Consider the following 16425-nt stretch of genomic DNA (forward strand, 5'->3'; position numbering starts at 1 on the left):
CAAGATGTTTAAAGTCAAAAAGATGTCAAAGCTACAACACAGGCAATATAGCATGTTTCAGTCATTACTAGATTGGCTTCAGCAAGGTAAAGAAAAAGAATGTTTAAAATAGATCTTCAGCAGATGCTGCATTATCTTAACCAAGATTACGATAGTTTTTTTGATTAGGGATGAAAAAAAGATATACCATTGTACTGAAAAAATGAGAAAAACATAAAGTTAATGGAGGAAGCAGAGGTAATATTTTTTTTAATGCAAAATGAATTAATTAACAAAATAAGAGCACTGACAGACGTGAACATCATCCCAATGCAGAAAAGAACAAGCTATGCTGTAGGTGCCAACATAATTCAAAATGGATTTTCTTAGAGTCTTCTGAAAACTTCAGTATGTATTTCCAATGCTGCACAACCAGCCAAGCTCTTAGGAACAACTGCCACTTCCAAAAGACAAATACTGTTCCTACAATTACAATATCCAGCAATATGTGATCATATAATTAGTCTAGATTTTAACCCCAGAGAAGGTTTTAAGCAAATCTCAGATTAACACAGCCATATGTTTAAATATCCCTCCACATTCCTCTGCACAGAACAGAATTACTTATGTATTTTAGCTGTTTGAAAATATCTGCATAATTCCTTAGATATTCATTATATTCAGTTTTAACAAGGCACATTTTATTGTGCTATGTCTGCATCAGTAGCCAGAGAACAAGGGATAAATCATAAGAAAGTATAGATTCAGCCCATCTGTCAAGTGAACAGATGAGAATCCCTAAATTAGAAGGATATCAGGGAAAAAAATCAAGTGTTTCTAATCAACTAACATAGAGGTATAGTTAGAGTATGGTGTTAGTTTATCTGGTTCCATAATACCTTTCAATCTAATATTAGTTAAATAATTGCTATAAAAAGCAGAACCTGATTTTGTTCGACTGTCATGCTGGTACTTCTGGATTCTCTCTCGTTCTCACCAGTATTATTCATCCTGTACCAGATATCACAGATCTTGAAATATGCTGTACTTATTTTGTTTCCAAGAAGCTTAGGACACTATGAGAAACTTTTAAACTGCAACTAAAGAAAAGTAAATGGAATTTTTGGAAGTAGAAAGCTTTGAAGCAAGTAAATAACTAAGTAAGACTTGAAGAAAGGCTTAGTATGCAACATTCAAGAGACCGCAGTAAATTCACAGTGCAAGTTCATGCTGACAAAGATGTAACGAGAACAATTTAGCTTTCCCATTGTCTTCTGCAGTTAAATAACTGGAAACTGGTATTTATAGGAGAAATGCTTTAAGCAAAATGACTGCACTGGGAAGACAGAGGCCATTTTAGCTAAGCCCAGCATTCAAATAAGTGAGCTCAGTTAAAAAGTTTTTTTCCAGATGGTTTTACCAGAGGAATTCATGCAATGTTCTTTTTCAGTAAGTCTTGTTCTTGAATGCAATTAGTTTTGGCGAATAGTGTTTAATTTTTTAACTGATATATATGCTTTAAAGAGTTATGAGAGTGGCTGAAAGATTTGAAGAATTATGAAGACGTAGGATAGCATATGCAATCGGAAAGCACAAACATACACTGCAGATAATAAGAATAATAGAGCAAATATGTTTTGTTTCCCTAGGAACTAGGAAAGAAGAACTTGGAGTAGCTTTTATGTTTGCTTTTATATTGGATTTAATGGCACAGAACTTCCTGGCCAAAGAAGAGCAATCCATGATGATCAACAACTGGTTGCAAACGTTAGATTTTTGCGTCTTTATTTAAAAACTACTGGTCACATAATTGCATGTGCTGCTATTTAGAATTCACTGGGGAGATGACTAGGAATAGAGAAAGGACCAAAGCCCCTGTCTTTTGCTCATGATCTCTCATATCCCTAGCGTGCAACTGCATGTGGCCGAACTTTTCTAAAGTTAAGAGGTAGCTTTGTGCCCTCATCTTCATTTGTGCAGGAAAACATGAAGCACCCAATATGAAGTCCTGTGCATTGAAAGCAGATTTTATCCTGATTTTGTTTTTCCCAGTGCTTCCCAATGCTTCAGATACCAGAGTGGCTAGATGGCTTTGTTTTTATTGATATCAGTATTTCACTGAATGTGAGCCACAAATTAAGATACATGAGTATCTTCTGTTGAGACATGAATATATATAAATCTTCTCTCTACAATGATTTTATTTTCCATTATTTATAAGACAAGAGTATATACTGCCCTGATCCAAAAAAAGTAAAATAAAATAAAATAAGTAAGGGAGTCTTTGCAATCCAAATTCAAATTTGACAAAGGAAATGTTTTCTTTTGTTCTTTAAGAGTGATAGTAAAATCTCTGTGATATAACAATGTCTATACAAATATTCAAAAGGACTTACTTGGAGAATATGATTTGATTTCAGGGTGTGTTTGGCCTTTTTTGCTAACAAACAGAATTTTTTAGTCCTTAAGTATATTGCTGTAAATGGTTGCTTTATTTTTCCCTGAGTTATGCAGTATCTGTAAACATATTCCATAGCCTTGCCAGCAATTTTTCAATAAGTTGATCTTATTTAGAAGCTGCAGGCTGTAGGCTATATTTTAAATTTCCTTGGAGAAAAAAAAAAAAAAGAAAAAGAAAGAAAGAAAGAAAAGAAAGATTATGGAGATAAACCTATGCTGTTTCTTCAGAATTTTATTAAAGAACTGAGCACATATTATTGTGCTGTCTTAGTGACATTATCACTAAATAAATCTCCACATAAATAAATCTACATCTATTTGCAGATGTCCAAGACCTGAAATAGCCCCATATAAAAGAAGTAGATGCAATGTTTTGTTGTATTGGAATCCTATTGTTGCTGAATTCATGGTTTCTCAATTTCTTCCTCTGCCTGGAAAGATGTATTTAAGATTAAAGTAAAAAAAAACAGAAAAGAACTTCACAGGAAATATCAGCTCCTCAGACAGAATGATTGAATTCTAAAGTTTTATTCATCAAGATCATCAGCACTACAAATATATAAAATGCACATAAAAAGAATTATGTAGAGTTAGTTTAATAAATGGGTTGCAGTGACATGCAAAATTGACATATTTTTAAAAATTGTAATGCCAATTGTCAAAAATTTATTAACAATTTTGAGGTTGGATGTTGTTTTCTTACTACTAATATACTGTTATGGAATTGCTATAACAGTGAGCTAGCTGTATACTACCCAATGATTTCAATGGGCTTCTCCCTTCCTAAATCACTAGCAAAGCATTAAAGCAAAATGAAAATTCATCTCTAAATTGAGGCAGTAGGATGACTGCTTTACATTTTCCTCCCTTTTCTTCCTATCTTCCCAACATTGGGTCATAACCAGTCCTTTCTTAAAGGCATGCTCTGTAACCAGCACAGACACTGGAAATTAATGGAGGTTGGTAATTCACAGCTATTAATATGCATAACATGATGTTTATGATTTTGATCATATTCTAAGCCAAAATCTGTGCATTTTTTATAAGATCAGATTTATTGTCTCTTCTCGTGTAGTTCCTTCCCTTTCATTTTTCTTTTCAGATTCAAATCCTGAGTCCCTGAGTGCTCCTTTTCATTTTCTTTTGATAGCAATTGAATATTCATAATAGTTTGCAGTATATCTCATTGAATGTACATTTCTTAATAGGTATTTTATGTCACTGTACTGTCTCTTGAGATATTTCTATTATCATAATCCCTATAATGCCTGAATTCTTTTTAGGTGAGGCTATGGCATAACTTTTCCTTTCTTGACACTTTTTCTGACCTTGATTCAGCCTAAATCCATCTCTTTCTGAGAATTTTGAGTGGTTGTGCTGCTCTTCACTAATCTCTTTCTTGTTCCTTTTGTAATCTTCAATTTGGTTTACAGTTCTGCTTCCTTATCTCAAAAAAAGATATAGTAGAATTAGAAAAGTTACAAAAAAAGCACTACAGGATTGATCAGAGATATGGCATGGTTTACTCTGAAGGATTCCATAGATTTTAACTTGTTTAAACTCAGAGAAGAGACAACTGAAAAGAATAAAATAGGCTAAGTGCTTATGTGTAATGAAAGTTATTGAGAAGATGACTGAGCAGAGGTTATTCACTTTTGTCTGATAATTCAGGGGCACAAAGTTATCAGGTGCCTGGCTTTAAAAAAAAAAAAGTGCCCTTTTGTTCAACAGGCAATTGCTAAGGTGTTCTGGATCCTAAAACACAAATGGATTCAGGAAAGGATTAGGCAAATAAGGAGAAAGATCCATGAAGAACTGTGAAACATGCAGCCAAGATGCTGTCTCTGGTTCTGGGTGTTAGGATGCGTCAGAAGCGAGGAAGTTCTGCCGTAGGAGACATTTGTCTCTGGTTTGCTGGTAAACTGCTTCAGCACTCTGGTGAGTGCTGAAGTGAGCACTCTGAGAGGCAGAAACCTGTGGCAGAGGAATGGCTGGGTACTGGCTTTTAGGTTATCTCACTAGTTAGAAAGTCTCCATCTTTACAGAGTCTTCCTAATAGCTGATGGCTTGCAAGACAAAGTATATGTATGCATACATACACATATATATCCAGATGTATTGGTATACATGTGTACTTGTATACTTGTATAAATACAGGTATACATGGTGATTAACCAAGGGTGCATATTGTGTTGTGTGATCAAAACTGACCTGCTGGCTAAGATTCCTTCTTGGGTATCCTGTATGAAGCCAAGGCAGCTGCAGAGTTAACTGGGCTTTTTATGAACCTGTGTTTTTCATTTAGGCAGAAAAAACTGCTATGAGGAATATGGAAGAGGGACGAGACAGCAGTGCAGGATGCAGTTAGTCCCTGGAAATCTGTTGCCAGAAGAAAGGGAGAAGGGGCTAGCCAGGTCAGCCAGCTTCCAGACACCCGGGCCAAAGGATATTTATTCCATATAACCATGTATAGATTACCCTCCTACATATATTAACTCTTACACTGTCATGTTTGGCTCTCATGGAACAGCACATTTGATTAGAAATGCCACATTATAGAAATGAGTGCTGCTAAGCAAACATTATCATACCTCAGAGGAAAAAAGAAAATCCAAGCTTTTTGTCTCAGCAGCCAGGAGAGAGGGACGAAAAGAGAAGAAATGAGGGAAGTTGCAATAGTCGTGTCTCAGTGATGGATGGTTGCCCTTTCGTTGGATCCTACTTTGCCATGACATTCTGATATACCAACTCGCTGGCAGGACACAGCGCTGAGGAACTCTATGTTATTATTTCTCTTCAAGGTGTCTGCCCACTATCAAAATTTATGTTCACTCTTGTGAACTGCTGACTGTTAGCAGGCCTGTCTGCTTCAGCTCTGTTATTAAAGTTTTCATGTGCTGAGCTCCAGAATCAGTGTGGAAAGAGCTGTGGCTGAGTTTATCTTTTCAGTAAAATAGACCTAACTCTAGCTCCCAGTGAGGAATTTTCCCTCTCCACCACATTTCATTTAGATATGAACCAAACAGTAACTCATCCTTGAAACTTCTGCATGTAAAATAAAGGAAGAGACTATGTAAGAGCAATTATTGTGAGTTTTACAAAAGGGGACTACCTATCTCTGTATTTCTACACCCAAGACAGTCTATAAAATGTTTGCCTTCCTTGAAAATGTATTTTGTACCATACTGCTGTGAATTATCCTTATTTATGGGCAGGTGCATGTAGTTTATGAACTAGATTCTGACAAACTAGAAAGAACACTTTGTCCTTGTCGTCCCACTAAGTGCAATAGCCAATACATTGATTTCATAGGTGCTTTCATGTTGCTTGTGCACGCGAATCAGCAGATGTATTTAAACTAGAAAAACATCTATTTTTCTTTCTGAGCATGGCTTGAATGTTAGTGTTAATTGTTTGTTTTAGTTTCAATTTCTTAAATAGTTGCTCATCATTTACTGTTTTCATTTATTTACGTAATCTCTTGACTCTTGTATTGCTTTATCAATTCCCAGGGTAAACCTAAGCTCTCAAGACATTGCAGGCCAACATGTTATGGCATCAGATATAATTTGTCACCTGAGTTCCACATAGTTCCACACACTAGTTCACATGTCAGTCACTCCTTGTGTGCACCTGAACCCATTATGCTTGATTATAAATTGCTGGTTGATAGAAAATTATATTCACAACCATTTACTGAGCATAATTACTCAGTAAGAATCATCAACCTGAATCAATTACCCATGGTGTAGGCCTATTTTCCCAAGAATTTTTGGAAAAGGTGGGAGTAAATGTCATGAGTGTCAATGGTACAAGAAGACAGTTCTGCAGCATAGGGCTAATTTCTCAAGAATTTTACTTCTCACATTTAGCATAAAGCATAACTTTTAGTCAATGCCTCAGACATTTAATTTTAAATGGAATTAAAACAGAGTTATTTGAATGATTATGTGACAATCTACTGAGCTATCAAAACACATACATCACAGTATTTTAGGAAAACAGAATGGAGATTATGGTGTTTCTAGTGAACAGTGCCAAGAGGAGATATTCAGGATCAAAGACATGGATTTAAAGGTTAGCTGGTGCAAAACTCCCACTCCCAAGGACTTGGACAAGATTTTCAGTCAGACGTATGAAATAAATGGAAGTTAGATGCCAAAGAATTTTTCAGGATATAGGTCTCTATGGCCCTGGCCGTTACTAGCAAGCTCTGATCCAGACTTTGCGTGGTCAAGTACTAACAGGAGCTTGCCTGGGTCCTTGTGCTCCAATGTATCTTCATTAAAGAGCTGTTGGCAGCAGTCAAGGCTGATGGCACTGGTTCACTTTCTGCATACCTGATCAGGGTGGGTGTGAATTAGCTCTAATCCAGAAATAAATTGGCTCTGCTAAGCAGTTCATGAGCAGTTGGGCAGTTCTAGAGAGGAAGGGACTTGACTTCATGGCTCAGAAAGAGCTAAATGCTCATGAAGCCCTACTTGGATACCGGTTCCCCAAAATACCTGTCTGTGTTTACATAAACACACAGTTGTGTTATGCCTCCTTCAAAGCTACTTGGTACGTGTTGGTTCTCTACAAAAACTTCAGAGTGGTGGGGGAGGAAGAAATTATTGAAGGTATCTACTACTATAGACTCTCATCTTTTCAAACTAGAGTTGCCCAACTCAACACTGACATCGCACAGTGATGAGTGTTGGGTCCACTCCTATCTACCCTAAAGTCTGCTCCAGTCTGCCCCAAGCTACCTCTGTCTCAGAAGAAGATTATGACATCTTCCTGTACTTGAATACTCTTGGAAAATTCAAGCACTTTTCAGAAATTTCTGTTTTCATGACGACACTAGTGTAAGAACTCTGTACACAAGGTGAAGAGAAGCATAACCCACCAGTAGTAACTCTGCTATAGTTACTGCTCCTCAGTTATCTGAGAAGTGTTTTTCTTTTTTAATAACAACAAAAATCCCAACACATTAGCTATACCCAACTGTCTCTCAAGATATTTTTAATATCTATTTTTAATATTTTTTTCCACAGTTAGCATTCTTCTGGATTCTTTCTCATTTTCCCAGTCTCTAGCTTTCATTCATCCATTTTCCCTTTCTTTGTTTCTTCTTTTTCTTTTTTTACTCTGCATTTTTTCCTTTATTTTTGTTCTACATCGTTTTTATATCTTCCTTCTCCTCTTCTTTTTCCTTTTCCATGTGTTTTTCATGTCTCCTACATTTCTTCAAAACAGATAAAGGGCAGCATAATAATGGAGTTGGCACTATTCTGTGTTGGCACAATTCAAGTCCAGGATGCTACCAGAGAATGGAAAGTAGATGAATAGTTTGGCTGCTCGTATAGGTTAACAAACAGATAATTTAATATTACACAGGGTTATTGTATCAATCAGTTCTGATGTATGTTGCTGTGAAATCAGAGCAGGGTTTTTTTTTAGTTCATGAATTTCTAAGATTTGGGCCAGAGTCTAAAGCCCAGGCCCTGTCACTGTTAATGTGTCCTAATCTTGTGCCAGCTTCTCACCGTGAATTCTGGTTTCCGTGGGAAACAAACCTGGGGAAACAAATGCCCCAACAGAGTCTCCTCCCTGGACACACCAGAAGGAGCATGTGTTACAGAAGGAATAGCATGTCATTTCAGGGATTTACCTGGGGCAAAAGTTAGTGCTTTCCTCTTTATGGAAGTACAAGATAGGCAAATTTGCTGCATTACTGATCTATACATGGGCTGTTTTTTTTTTTTCTTAAGAAAGTGGGTAGAAGAATTTACATTGTTTTCTGGTATGATATATTTGGTGGCTATTATGTTTTGGAGAGTAAAAATATTCTCCCCAGATATGCTTGTTCAGTGAAAAATGACTTCATCAGGATGTTTTATTTCATTGCTCTCTTCTTCATTTTATTTATTTATTTACAAAAAATGTAGTTAAACAAAAAGCTGGCAGATGAGAACTGGGAAGCAGAATCACAGAGATAGAAGAGAAACACAACTGCAAAATACTGCCAGATTTTTCAGTTTTGCAATAATAGAAAACAGCAAGAGACAGTTTATAAGAAAACCCTTCAAAAATGCAGGCAGAAAATTATTAAGTGTCCATGTAACAAACTCAATTCTTATTTTCTGCAGTGGCAGCCAGATGACAAGCCAAGCTCCTTATTGTCCCAGAAATCATGCTCAGTTATCAATATTTGTACAGCCATTGCCTGCATTGCCTGCAAGTGAAATGATGGCACAAAAATAATGGGGGAGTTTTTCAAAGTGGGGAATAAAAAGTGGGGCACATAAGATGCCATTATTTTTGAAAAGATGTGTGCACACTGCAGAGCCTACATGTTACTGCTAGAAAATACCTTCATTTTGTAGGATGCAGAAAATGTGAAAAAGTGTACACTTCTTCTATAAAGCATAACTGAGAGATTTTATGAAAGATAAAACTTTGCCTGGGAAAGTTAATCTGTTCTGACTGAAGCATGAGAGATTGTGGGTTTTATAAACCCTGCCTCTATGCAGTGACAAACCAAGAGAAGAGTCTTTTGGGAGCTGCTGGCTGAGCTGGCCTGGAAAATGAGTTATCAACATTGTTAATTTCCTCCCGCATGAAAGAGAGGACAATACTCTGAGTGTCTCCAGACTCCGTTCCTGGAGTATGGAGGAAGGTGCTTTTGTACTCACATAGCACTTACTCAATTTCTTGTCATATTATTGAACTTTTGACACATTTTGAAGGCTTGGGCACAGCAGCTATAATTGAGTAGTGAACAATAGCAGTGAGGCACCAAAGAGACACCCTGGCTGCCTTCAGCACCAAGATGTCTCTAGCCCCAGTTGTGCACAGCTGGCCACTGCCTTGGCTGGCAATGCTGGGCATCCCCAGCTCTGCGGGCATCCCCGAGAGAGATGGCTACAGTGTCTTGTTGTTCTTTGGAGAGTCCCTCTTCACAGCACGTGCATTGTACCATCTTCTGTAAAAAATATTTTTGGTCTGGCTGGGATTTTTGCTACTCCACAATGCCCAGGCATTTTAGGTGCATGGCATAACTTCCAAATTTCTGATGGTTGTGATCAAAAATATCTGTATCTGTCACTTTCTGGCTTCTTCCTACTCCTTTACAAAATTTAATTGCTAGACTATTTCAATTGAGAAATAGAAAGTAATAAGAATGTGATATTTTACATTACATTTGAAATAGGATACGACCCTCTATCCATTTCTATTGTCTGTCCAAACACTCTTTGCTAATTTACTAGCTGGTATTCTAACAGTACAATCTCTGGACTTGAATGTACTTCTGGTTGCTGTGAAATCCACCTCTGTAACTTCTGTATTTATACTCTAGTAGATAAACCAAAGTAATATACACACAGAGAAAAAGTTGGAGTCTAAGTGCAGCCTTCTCTTCCCTAGCACAGTCATTTCCTTGATGAATCATGGTTTTTTATTTTTTATATTTTTTTTCCCCCTACTGTTTTAGGACATGTTTGTAATTAACTTTCCTAGAGGGCCATCTGGACAAGACATCAGCATCACTTACATGTTACTGCTAAAACATACAACTGAGTTTTCTGGGTTTTTTTGGGTTTTTTTCCTAGCTATTTAACAAGCTGTCCCCTATTATTCATGAATTTAAAAAACTCGTATAGTCATGCCTGGTCTGTTCTGACCTTAGACTTCCTCGCCTGTGAAGGATAGAAGAGAAAAATGTTCTATAGATTGAGCTAAGGGCTCCTTTCAAGGGATGTAAAAGTTTGCCTTACTAGAACTTTTCTTCCTGCAGTAAAACAGCAAAAGCTTGACTTTGTATGCCTACCTTTTTCCCAAACCAAAAGCAAAAACATATCTTTTCACCTGCAAAGGTTTTGAAATATCATTAGGCCATGATAACAGCTTTGTGCCTGCAAAATGCTAAATCAAATTCCATACACCATTTTCATTCCTCTGTGCTGATTTTGTAGCACTGGCAAACACAGCTGTAAATTTTCTATAATAAAAAGAGCATTCTGGAGGGCTTGCTACATATATGAGTCTCAGAGGAGCCACAGTTTTGCCTGGCTTGAATTCCCTTTTTGTCGGGAGAAAGTCCGTCCTCAGTGGTTGCTCACTATCTGAAGAAGCGCGTGCTTTGAAGGCTTCAGTTTCAAGCCAGCAAGCTGGCCAGGCACCCTGGTGAGTCCCGCAGTTGTACAAGGCTGTATAAGTCCCTGACCTGTTGACTGGCTACAAACAAGCAGAGAGTGACAGGCAGGGTAATAGTCTCCATAAAACTCCCACACAGGTCAGGAACATTTTGTAAGCCTGACGCTATTGCTTTATATTGCTACAGTTTTTTTTGGACCACACTAATAATTTTTCCCTGTCCTTTGTTCCACTTCCACTTACAAATATCTGCCTCCAGATCCAGTATTGGAGACCAATACTGCATTACATCTGCTAGGATTTCTGGGTATCAAGGCAATAAAAATCTTTCAAAATTTTCCATAGTTCACACAGACACTTTTTATTTACTAAGCTACTGATGAAGGCCAAGATATGACAGAAGGCTCTGTCACTCTTCTTGATACCATTTCATAGTGGTTGGTAGAGCCTCTTTCTTCCTTGCCACTGAGGAGATGGTCAATGGTCGCTGTCATGCGCTGTCATGCGCTATCAAAATTGTACAAATTAATGGTGAAGGAGAAGATAACTCTAGTTGGGTCAGCAGATTTACACTTAATTCTTAGCATAATTGTTCTAGAGAATACTTAACTATTTTATTCTTAGAGAATGTAGTGAATGTAATAGATTGCAATAGTTTGCACAATAGACTTTGTGCAAGTCATTTTCTACCACTTTTCCCTGCAGGTTTTCTTCCATACAGGTGTCCACTAGTTCATGTAGTCTTTTTTTTTTTTTTTTGTCCTAGTAATATTTCTGAAACTGCTTAAATAGTTATGATTGGGTGTCTCTTGTGCCTTAGGCTTTTAGTATATCTTTTCCATTGGACATATCCCAGCAGACAACAGATTAAAGACAAATTTCCAATATATTTTGTCACGTGGTCAGAAAAATGGAGCAAATTAATCCGGGAGCTTCAAGTTTTTTGCTAGTGATTCCCAAGTTTGGCAGGGGTTTCATTAAATGCTTATGATTTGCGCTCTGGCCTGATGTATTTGCAATAGCCTTTTTCTTATTATTTTCTTTGTAACAGCCTTTTTCTTATTATTATTTTCCATGCTGATATTTAGCCAATCATTTGCTCTCTTTGCTTCTTTTATTTTTATATATGCAAGTATATTTTTATATATGCCTGTGTATGTAATGACATATACAGTATAATTACATTTTTTCTTGATTATATATGGCGTCTTCTTTTTTAACCACTGCAGGCACGAGATGCTAAGTCTTTGTATCATTCAGGCATGTGGAGCACAGAGCAGGACTTACAGGCACCACAAAGCTACCAACTTTCATCCCTCTTGGGAACAGCTGCCTTGTCATCTGATGGGCAACTGCAAGGGATGACTCAGGCTTTCTGGCAAGTTCCTTGCTCCTTGGATTGCTCCTTACCTCCTTTTCCTAATCCAGAGCTGTAAGTCCAAGTCTGCAGCATGCTCGGTTGGTAGTTTATCCTAAAAGTCAACCAGGGGTGTGTATTTGACAGGAACACAAAGTTTCATCAAACCAGTCACGATTTCAATTTTCTCTTTGTTTCTGGTTCTTAGTCATAGCTTTTGCAGCTCAGGTTCATGACTAGCCCCAAGCCATGTGAGATTTCTGGATAAGTATTCTTCCTTATCACCTCCAACCCCCTACTCAGTCTCCACTTTTCAACTGGGAAAGCTAATGCACACAAAAGGCCTGTAATTTTTCCTTGAGTGGCAGAGGTGGAAAGAGAATTGGTATCTCCTGATTCTTAGTCCAGTTCTCTAACGGCTAAGACACACTGTCTAGCGTGTTATCCATGTAGGTTACTGACAGCATGCCCTGCAGTAAAAAAGAAAAGAACACATATAATTTCAAATACTGAATAAAGTGATTGATATCATTAAATAGTGGTTAAGTTTTGAATAATAGTTGAATTTGATTATACCATCAGGTTAATAACCCATAGCTTATTTTGATACTTTGTAAGTTATGGTAAATGAATCCAGGTACAGAAATAAAAAAAAATGTGAAAATGAATTAAAATAAAGTACTGCTAAAACAGAGATATTTCTTTGTCACTTCCAAACCTCCATAATCTAATTAGGTAACAATAATAGCCCTAACTGGGCTAGAGAAGGTATGCAAGTCTAACCCTGAATTCATGACCAGACTGCAAAATGTAGGCTGTTTATCTTCACTTGGTGGCACTGAAGAAATTCAGAAGAATGTTGCTTTCAGATGACAATGTAGAGATTTATTAAAATTAAATAAAATGGTAACATCAGAACAGGTTGTATAATGCAGTTAAATACCCAGGTACACAATGGCTACAATGGCTCTCACATTTACACTCTTTGATCCACCAAGGATAATGTATTTCAGACTGGAATGTTGTTTCAGCACTGAGTGAGGCTATTTTCTACCTGGAAATAAATTAGCAATAGAAATCATGTCTGTAGAGAATGAGAAATTGAAGACTGGTGTTTTTTGAACTCGGCATGGTCTTCGTTCTTTTCTTTGTCCTTCTTTCTTTGTGTTGGTTTAAATGGTCTTGGAAGAATTAAGATGGTCTGCGAAAAACCTTGGTATGTTTCTGCTTTGTGTTGTTATTGTGAGACTTCTTATTTCCCCATTAATGTTGCAAGAGCAGTAGATGTTTTGTGTTTCAGTATTTGATGGAACAAACAAATATTAAACAACTTCAAGGAAAGGGTACTTGAAAAAAGCTACTTCAAGGAAAAGGTACTTGAATGACTTTTAGATCAATGCAATGATTCTTCAGATCTCCACAGAGCCAAAATTTGTCTCACTTCATCATTTAGCATGTAAGGGCTTATCTGTTTCCAAGCACTTTCCCAGATCTTTTCTCTTGGTGTCTACAGACATCTCTAAGGGGTTAGTAGCGCAGACCCTAATGTTGTTCTAGACTTCGTCTGGTTCAGACATTCCACTCGTAGTTTCCTGAATCTCCCTTGAAGACCTTGCCACAAATGAATGAATATATAAATAAACCACATTTGCTGCTTTCCTTTTCTTGGTACCAAGAGAATTTTAACAAAAGTTACATACTCCATTCATTTGTTCAGAAAGTTCGTATTTCAGTTTTCCTACAGCCTTGGGTGAAAATCCTCTGTTCTTGCAATTTGTCAGCATTAATTTGAAAGATCTGTTCTAAAGCTCTTTCTACTGACAGTCTGACTCGAGATGACAGACAAATTTCTCATAAAGAAAGGGATGTCCCTAAGCTCCTCTGTCTCAAACGTTGGTTTGGAAAATTCACTGACTTCTCTGCTAGAAGTGTCATATTTCGTGTGCTCTCCTCTAAAATCTCAGTAACAGATGGGCATATAGGCTCACCAGTAAGCTTCCTATTTCTGGTGCACCTGAAAAACTGACTATTATTAGGCTTAATGCCTTTAGCAATTTGTTCCCCTAAAATCTTGCTTTTTTTTTTTCCCCCCTTTTGATTTTAACCTACCAGTGTTTGTGGTCTTTTTTAAAAATAGCCTGTTTGGACAGGGATTTCACCATTTTTACTTTAAATACTCTCCTTTATTCCCCCATTTTAACCATGATGGAATTTTCATGTCCTTTCAAATTTTCCTGAGTATGGCATCTTCATAGCCTTTATGCCATGTGCAAGTATTTTACCCTTTTAACCGACTCTTTAAATTTCCTCTTTGCATGCTTTTTCATTGTTAAGTAGTTTATATGTATTAAATGTTACTCGAGAAGGTTTGCTGGGGTATACGATATATACCAATTATAATCACTGTTATGAAATGCTTCATCCATATTTACATCTGAAACCTACTCCTTGTTGCTTTTTTTGGGAATGCATCAACAGCTGTTTCTAATTTTGTAAAAGCAGATAGTTAGAGAAAGTATGCTCCAAAAAATATCTGTTAATGTTTTCTAAAAAAATGGTTTCTATCTCATAACTTGTACGTCAGTCTACCTATTCTGCATGAAAATCCTTACATTGTGCCTTGATATTTGGAGGAAAACAGCAAGTATCACAACAAACATACGTAATAATACCGCCAAAGCTCATGCCAGGGTTGAACAAAAATCCTAAGAATTTTGATGATAGAAGGATTGGTGATAATGTACATCCTGCTTGGTTGTTGTTATTTTATAGAAAAGTATCTAAAGAACATGGCTTTGCAGTCCCTAAACAGTGTTGATTTTTTTTTTTTAATTTCTATCTGAAACCAGCCAGGAGGTTTTGACAATACCTAAAAACAATAAGAGAAATATTGTACTCATCCTTTGACCTCATTTTTTTTCTCATACTATCAAAGGTTACTAATACTTTTGTGCAATAGCAGAGGGAAACAGCTGCTTATCTTCTATTGTGTGCCTCATTAACCGAGAGCAAGAAATTTTGTTGAGTTATAGTCTGAAAAGAGGTGTAAGATGACAAAAAAGCACTCTAGCTCATCTGGCCAGCTTTAGTGGCCGCAGGATTTAACCAAACCCCAGCAGCACATTACAGAGTAGAAGGAATTTATCAGTATTGAGAAGGAGAAATAGAGGGCAACTGTTAAGCTAGGGGCGTGAATAACATCAAATAGTGAAGGGGTCTACTCTGTATACAGGTGCACGTGGCTACCGGTAAGACAACGGCAACAGCTAGTATTCTTATATAGTAATTTGCTCATGACAAGTGTAACTGTATCAATGTTATTAACCTTTGGTAGATTAAGAAGACAGCAGGATCAAAGTGGACAGACTTCTAGTATGGACAGTAGAGCATCCCTTCAGAGCCATGGAAAACTTCAAGATGGACGTAACAACAATTTGTTGGGACATGGATGCACAAGAGGCTGCAGCAGCTAGTGAGACCCAGCTCCATCACACGTGCCCACCTGGGAGGCCGAGGAAAGTACCTCTCCGTGCATGCCTTGGTCTTCATCCCCTGGAGCCCCAGGAAGCCTAACTCCTTCAAAAAGCAGGATCTCTAGCTTACTGCAAAACCACGGATCACATCAGTTGAGCATTTCCGCTGTGAGCCTGCTCTTCTTTTGACTGTGCCACTGCAAAGATGATCTTCAGCAACTGAGTACAATTTTATATGCAAGTTTGACTTTCCTCTTCAAAAATCCTGGAACAAAACTTGAAACAATTCATTAGGCAGCCTCTCAAGATCGCCAAGATTCTGGTTACTTGCAAGAGACAAAGTTATATGTTTTTGTTTTTGTTGGTTTGTTTTTTGTTTGTTTGTTTGTTCTGATGTCTTTACATTATCCTCTCTGTGTCTGTTAATAAAAATGGTCCGATTTGGAATTTTTGTGAAACTGCTCAACTGCAGTTTCTGGGCATCTGTTGTTGAGTTTATAATGGATGTATATGATGTAAATACGTGAATGTAGTATCAAATAAGTCAAACACCCATTGAGAAACTTTCAGAGTGAATGTATTCACGTTGTTCCTTGTGCATTCTGCTTAATAGTAAAAGATGTGACTCTGGCTAAGTCAAGGTTTTGCTAATGATTTTAGTAGATGCAGGAATATTAGTAGTGTATTGTAACTATGACAAAGAAAGATCTTTTTATTAGTACCAATAGGCTGACTAAGCCAGAGTTGAAAAGTAATTTATTAAGGAGAACTAAAGACATTAGAAATTTGTGCAGATCCATAGTTAGGTGTTATAAAATGTGAAGAAGTTACATGTGTCTCTGTTTTCATGGTTCTATTCTGGATAAGATCAGTCTTGAATAGAAAGCAACACTCTTTATCCAAAACATTACTGACATTAAAGCCTTTTTCTGTTTGTTTTGTAGCATCCCAATTACGTACATTTGTGGTATTTTACAACTTGTATATCCACATTTTGATAATAAATGCATGCTTGTT

The 16425-nt window shown here is 37.1% G+C and overlaps 1 protein-coding gene across 2 annotated transcripts in view; it reads left to right on the forward strand.

Moving 5' to 3' along the window:
- Positions 1–15856, forward strand: part of STK32B (serine/threonine kinase 32B) — a 155421-nt gene extending 139565 nt beyond the window's left edge. For both annotated transcript variants that reach the window (XM_088540022.1, XM_088540023.1), the window contains one exon: positions 15270–15856. In XM_088540022.1, the coding sequence (XP_088396148.1) occupies positions 15270–15408 (139 nt within the window). In that variant the 3' untranslated portion in view covers positions 15409–15856. The remainder of the gene's footprint in view (positions 1–15269) is intronic.
- Positions 15857–16425: the final 569 nt, after the last annotated feature.

Source organism: Tinamus guttatus, unplaced genomic scaffold, assembly GCF_059628265.1.
Source record: "Tinamus guttatus ecotype Peru unplaced genomic scaffold, ASM5962826v1 Tinamus_guttatus_pri_ptg000052l, whole genome shotgun sequence".
NCBI lineage: Eukaryota > Metazoa > Chordata > Aves > Tinamiformes > Tinamidae > Tinamus > Tinamus guttatus.